This window comes from Lycium ferocissimum, chromosome 1 (genome assembly GCF_029784015.1).
Source record: "Lycium ferocissimum isolate CSIRO_LF1 chromosome 1, AGI_CSIRO_Lferr_CH_V1, whole genome shotgun sequence".
Taxonomy (NCBI): domain Eukaryota; kingdom Viridiplantae; phylum Streptophyta; class Magnoliopsida; order Solanales; family Solanaceae; genus Lycium; species Lycium ferocissimum.
Genome location: NC_081342.1, coordinates 50,187,767 through 50,194,513, shown reverse-complemented (window position 1 = coordinate 50,194,513; position 6,747 = coordinate 50,187,767). Strand labels below are relative to the sequence as shown.

At 35.2% G+C, this 6,747-nt stretch overlaps 1 protein-coding gene across 1 annotated transcript; it reads right to left on the bottom strand.

The window, feature by feature from the left end:
• Nucleotides 1-870: 870 nt before the first annotated feature.
• LOC132065006 (high mobility group B protein 10-like) lies at nt 871-4,575 on the bottom strand. Its single transcript, XM_059458217.1, has 4 exons — nt 4,438-4,575; nt 4,220-4,330; nt 3,996-4,074; nt 871-1,049 (listed from the first exon to the last, which is right to left on the bottom strand). The coding sequence occupies exons 1-4, from the start codon at nt 4,573-4,575 to the stop codon at nt 871-873; spliced, it is 507 nt and encodes a 168-aa protein (XP_059314200.1).
• Between the last annotated feature and the right edge of the window lie 2,172 nt (nt 4,576-6,747).

Sequence of the window (6,747 nt, the reverse complement as noted above, 5' to 3'; positions counted from 1 at the left end):
TGAATGGCTTACTGACTTGGGGAAGTGAGTGCCTTCCCGACTTATTATTTGGGTCATGACATTAATTAATTGGTAATAGTGAAGTTTAATAAATCATGAATCATAAGTCTCTGTGGGTACGATATCCAACTCTTGAGTCACTATATTACTTGGTGACCACGTACGCTTGCGCGTGCCTTTGAGAAGTAACAACCACTATATTAAAAGAGTATTGTAGTTCTTACATTCCTATTTTTTTATAAGGAAGTCGGGGCGTTGCTCTTTCCTTTTTTATTGCCCTAGAGTCTATTGTATGCTTTTTTAGAGATTTAATTTATGCCCTTCTTTTTATAATCCTTCTATTTAATAATAATATACAAGGTAAGGTCCAGGCCGAAACCCCTCCATCAAGAAAGGTGAATGTCTGGATAGATGAATTTAGTAATAAAAATTAAAGTAGCTACCTCACCTAGTGCAATAAAGTTAAAATTAAACCTATCAAGTATTTATGTTAGATTTAATAAAAGTTACGTCATGATAATATCTTCATGATCCCCGAAGTAAAGAAACTGAAGAAAACAAAACATGCAATTTGTTACCATCCATAAAATGTAGTAAAAAGTATGGCCATCTCACAAAATGTAATATATGTTTGTTGACAAAATATATGCAGATTCACCTAGTTGGAATCATATTCAAGCAGTAGTAGTTTGGTATAAAAAAGTTTCTTCTTCTAGCGAAGAAGAAAACATTCTTGTTGTTATGTGTTGTAATTCTTCTTGTTTGTTTATCAACTTCATCTTCATCTTCATCCTGCATTTATTTGTTCTCACATTTAATCCCAGTTGTTGATGTTGCTTTCCAAATAGGTAGATTATGATTTTGCAACCCTTAGTTCATTGGACCATGATAGAGAACACCTTTAAAATCCTCAGATCCAATCTTCACTGTAATCAGATATTCACTCTCAAACTTGCCATCAACGAAACCAAAAACTATTGATGGTGCTTCAAGAAATGTTGTTACTATCCTCTGTGGCTGTTGGGGCATGGCGGCTTCTATTTCTGGTACTGATTGAAAAACATAACCATGATGAGGTGGAACTACAACATGTGGGACTTTCTACAACGCATGATCATAAGGAGGAGGAGTCCACTCCTCCACTCAAATATTTGGTCTGTGATTGGGCTCAAATTTGTAACATACGCAGCTACTCCTATGTTACACCTCGGAAAATTTTCCGTTGATGCACAGTGAATAGGCTAATGAGAAATATGAAGTATACGATGTTTCAATAAGTAAGACATAGCAATTGATGATTCTAAATAAGATTTGAATGTAAGACATAGCAATTGATGATTCTAAATAATATTTGAAAGACATTCGATGTTTGACGAGAAAGTTCCCAAGAGAAGGCCATGTAAGCGATAAGTTTCGGAAAGGATTTATGAGTAGTAAGTTGATGACAACTTAATGATGTGTTGGGGGAGAGTTATAACGCCCCTTATATTGTTAATGAAGTGATAAACAAGTGCTAAGAAGGTTCCATAAGGATTGGAGATCAAACGAGACGACGGGATCGAACTTGGTATGGCAGTGAGTTTCACGGCCAGTTCCACGGCCAGCAGTGTGTTCCACGAACCGTGGATGGGTCCGTGGAACTGCCGGCGAGAGAAGGCACTGGCTGGTAATGAACCACGACCAGCTCCATGGACAAGCATTGGGTTCCACGGACCGTGGAACAAGTCTAGTGGAACACCCGACGGCTGAAATGTTTTAAGTGTTTAAATGTGTTCCCAACTTCATTATTTCATTTCCAACATCTCTCTACTTCTCTCTAAAGTCTCTAGGGCTCCATATATGTTTCATGAACAAGAATCCAAAGGGAATTAAAGGTGATTATCATCAAACCAAGTGAATCAAAGTAAGAGAAACCATTAGAGTTCATCAAAAGCAAGAAAATCAAGTGAAGGAAAATCTAGGGTTTGGCTCAAGTGAGGTTTATGCAACCAAGGTTCAATCCTACACCATCTAAGGTAAGTTTTATGATGTTCCATGTTGTTTAAAGTATTTGGAAGTTGAAACACTCGGATTACGAAAGAAGATAAGAAGTGGGTCATGAATGTGTGAATAGTAGCACTTTTGAGTAAACGTTTGGAACGAGTTATAATTCTTGATGCTTTATGAATATAATCATGTTATAAATGATATTGAGGGTATGGAACTCGACATAATATGTTAATGAACGTGTTGTCGAGTTATGACTATGAATATAGATAAAGTGAAGAGAATTGTGGAGTAAGAGTAATATAGTTGACTAAAGGCTATTGTGATGATATTATGAACGTTATTATTGATGTTTGGGAGTTGACATATAATACGAGGAAAGTAGTATAAATAGAGGAGATGCCGTCCGATTTTCTCTAGAGTTAGTCATGAATGCTAATGCTATCCATCATCTAATATGAGTATGCACTTCAATGAAGGTAGAACGTGAGCTTTGAAGAAGAACGCTCAAGTGATAGAATAGTTGCACGAAAGGTATGTAAGGCTAACCCTTCTTTCATAAGGCATGGTTCTTTGGCCGTCGTACGTTCATCTTCTTATGAGTTCATGATACTCTCTAGTGATCCTAGCTCGAGAAGCTATTGAGCTAATGATGCCCAAATGATGTGATTGTACTAAGTCCCTTATACGACGAGTGATACTCTAAGGGTAGAATATGATAAATATGTAAATGTATATATGTATGTATGCCCATGAGAGGCTATTGTGAACCCCGAGCTTATATGGCTGGGATAGGATATAATGAATATGTATGCCCATCTATATATATATATATATATATATATATATATATATATATATATAACGACGCGCGTGCACCATCGTATAGCGGGTACGAACAACCCTGAGCCTTGGTAGGGCTGGGTACGTGAAACACCAAACCTTCGTGGTCGGGTAAGCTATATAAGAGCTATATGTATGACATCTATATGAGTACGAATAAGCTATATGTATGCCATCGATATGAGTACGGATAAGCTAATATATGACCTCTATATGAATACGATTATGCTATGAATATGACATCCATTAGAGTACGATTATGTTCGGACTATGTGAGGTGCCAAGTAAGGGCTATGAGCATGCAATGTATATGAGGTGAGCATGAGTATGAAAGGAGACATGAATGCGAATATGAAACTAGATACGAAAGGTAATTGAGCAAGAATACGAATGTATGTACGCGAGTACGAAATAGAAATGGAACGTCCCTATGGAAAGCAGGTAAGTGCTATGATGATGATGATGCTACTATCCCCCAGCTTATGTTATTTCATATGTTATCCATTATGCTTCCATATTGATATTGATCATGCTTTACATACTCAGTACATTCTTCGTACTGACGTCCTTTTGTTTGTGGGCCGCGTCATGTGCCGCAGTGGCCGGGGGAGACACATTTGACCCCATAGCCGTATTATCTCGGGGACTACATAAAGTGTACTCCATTTCATTCGGAGCTGCGACTTTTGGTATAGATTCTTTTGTGTATATTCATGGGCACGGCGGGGTCCGTCCCGCCCACATGTTGACATGATGTACCTTTCTTAGAGGCTCGTAGACATTGTGGATATGGTTAGATATGTTCGGCCTTGTCGGCCTATATTTTGGGATGTTGTTTGATCGCCTTGTCGGCGCATGTACATTTATATGGGCATAGATGTTTGTTGATGATATAGATATGTTATTGCCCGATGTGATTAGAATGATGATGAATGAAAAGCATGATATAATTATGTGGCTCACCTAGAATGTGATGTATAAGTATGTTAAGGTGGTGCCCTACCCGGGTGGGCTAGCACCGGGTGCTCGTCGCGGCCCTCAAGTTGGGTCGTGACATCCTAACTCACATATCAATTGAAATCCTTCTCCGTGTGATCATGTGTTGCAGTACCATCGATAGTATTTGGCTTTAATGATTGAAAGTTTGAGCGTGAAAATCTTATTACAATGAAGATTGTATCTGAGAATTTTAAGGTGTTCTTTATCAGGTCCCAATGAACCAAGAGTTGCAAAGTCAGAATATACCTATTTAGAAAGCAACGTCAACAACTAAAGTAAAATGTGAGGATAAAAAAATGAAGGAAGAAGATGAAGCTAATAATTAAACATGAAGAATTACAACACATAGAAACGAAAAAGTTTTGTCCTTCCATATTTACTCCACTTGAACCTTTTTGATACCACCACGACTAGTTCCCTGGACAAAGAGGAGATGCAAATCTAGCATTTTTCCCTCTATAGTAGGGATCCTGAACATGGTTCTCATAGAAGCATGGAGCTTCTGCAACGTATTCATGAACTCATGATGATAGGCACGCCATTCTCATATATCTCCAAGGGAGGTGGAAATGGATATTGAGAAATTGGGTCTGCTACTCTCAGTGGCACCAGACTGTTTTGATCAGCACAAGATGATTCCATTTTCAACTTCTTTTTTTCAAAATCGCTCTCAACTACTTCTGAGCTGCAGAAGAAGCAGATAAAGACAAGTGAGTGAGTGAGGGACCCTGAATAACAACTACCCATGATTTCCCTACTTTCACAACGACAAGTCATTTTCATCATTTTTAAGGAACTTCTTTTACTAGAGAAAATATTTGACCAACCAAATATGAAAAAATAAATGCCTCCAATTCAAACTCACCCTTAATTATATATCTTTTAATCTCATGCTGGTGAGAGTAAATGTTATTCCATTTAAAAGCTAGTACGAAATCGTAACCGAATGAATTTCTCCCATGCGATACACTTACATGAAATTCCGGTCTATAAATTGGATAAAGTCTACCATTTAAAAAATATCGACAAAGCAAAGCATTTTTAAATTGCTCTTTGTTTTATTCTATTTTTTAAGTAACAGCCTATTTTTGTTTCTACACAAAAAATTTCAGTAGCCTAAAAAAGTACAAATATCAGTGAACCAAAGAAATCACGTTGATATGGCAGATTGGAACAACACATTTGATGTTTTCTACTGCAATAATAGAAAGAAGAGAATACAAGACATACAATATCTTAGATTTTTTTTTAATGTTCTCCCATTCTTGTCTTTTTCTTTTTGGTTAACAAAAGTAGAAAAATTATTAAAGGGTCCTCGTCATTTAATACATGGAGATAAAAGTATATACTTGAAATAGTCTCTAGCTTAATTAATTAGCAGCAAATCCTCTACTTCATAATCACATCACAATGGTTATGTGTGAACAATTACTTTTTTTTTTTTTTTTTTTTTTTTTTTTTTTTTTTTTAACCAGAAAAAAAATCGTGAACAATTACTTTAACTTGTGACGTACTGCCCATTTCACTTTGAAGTAATCTAAATAATCTCACCATGTCTTTTCTCTATTTTTTTTTTAACCATGACCTCCCTTTGTCCCTAGTTAAATGAAATAAATAAATGACCTTAAAAATAGGTGATTTTCAAATATTGAACCCCCCCCCCCCCCCCCCGGCCCCACGCCTTGCCTTGTGGACAAACCTTTCAGGTGAAAGTAAAAATTTGTTAAACTTGATATTTTACCCATGAGACAAGTGGAGTCAAAAGTATAGAGCACCTACCTCCAAGGCTATTCTTGTAAATCACACCTTAGCTAGGGTGTCAATCTTATTTTTCGTAAAACCAACCGAATTGAACCTAAAATTCGAATAATTTTTTAGGTTTTTATCAAATACACAAGTTTAAGTATGAGTTTTTAATTGGGTGAAATAACCAGGTCAGCTCGTTATTTTCATATAAAAATAAAAAGGTACGAAATTGAACCCACATATGGATAAAATATCTCACACACACACACACATATATATATAAATATATAACGATTAGTAATCATAATCCTTATTATGTAACAAATGAGAATGCAAATAATATTAGTATTATTATTTAATGCCATAACATAAAGTATAGAAATTATTGAACGTAAATCGAAGAAAAAACGAGATGATAATTGAAACTATTCAAAAAAATTCAATTTGGGTTATACTTTATAAATTAATTGAATTATCGATATGATATGAACATTTTTGAATAACTGATCCACTCGATCCATTGCCACCTAGATCGAGCCTTACCCATCTAAGAAACTAAGAAAGATAATAAAAAACAAAAAAGAGGGATAGTTTTCTCCCTAAGACGAGAGTCATGCTACATAAAACAAACTGATATTCTTCAAGCAATTAGAAATGAGAGACAACATCTTCATGTCTCGCATCTATTTAAACAAAAATTCATGAAAACACAAAAGGAGAATTTGATCTACACTAGACATGATTGACTACAATTTATTTACATTCTCCAAGCATTCACCAATTTCAATATCATCATTAAAAGATAGAAAATCAAATATAAGTAGCCTTAGACATATTGAGTAAATTCTACAAAATAAAATTTCAAAGATCTAAAGGAAAATAAAATCCTTACTTACTTCGGCATTTTCACCAGTCACTAGGTTGAGTTTGGAGGAAAATCAACTTTTGTGTAAATAATATAAACTGCAAATAAAAATGAAGCTGAGAACTGGGGCGAAAGTATGCAAACACCATCATTATTTGTATCGTTATTTGAACTTTTTTTTGTTTTTTATCATGAAGTCATTATATTTAGCAAGTAAAATCTATTGGTAATCTCTTATTTAATGGGATTTTACAAAGATTTCAAAATTTTGTAAAGGTTTTCTAATTAGTTCTTTCATTAGGTGTAAA

Coding starts and splice junctions, on each gene's coding strand:
- LOC132065006 (XM_059458217.1), bottom strand. CDS start 4,575: ATGGGTAGTTGTTATTCAGGGTCCCTCACTCACTCACTTGTCTTTATC. Junction 4,075..4,219: donor GTCGTGGTGGTATCAAAAAG/GTTCAAGTGGAG, acceptor CTTTCTAAATAG/GTATATTCTGACTTTGCAAC. Junction 1,050..3,995: donor TCTCAGATACAATCTTCATT/GTAATAAGATTT, acceptor TTTTTCAATCAG/TACCAGAAATAGAAGCCGCC.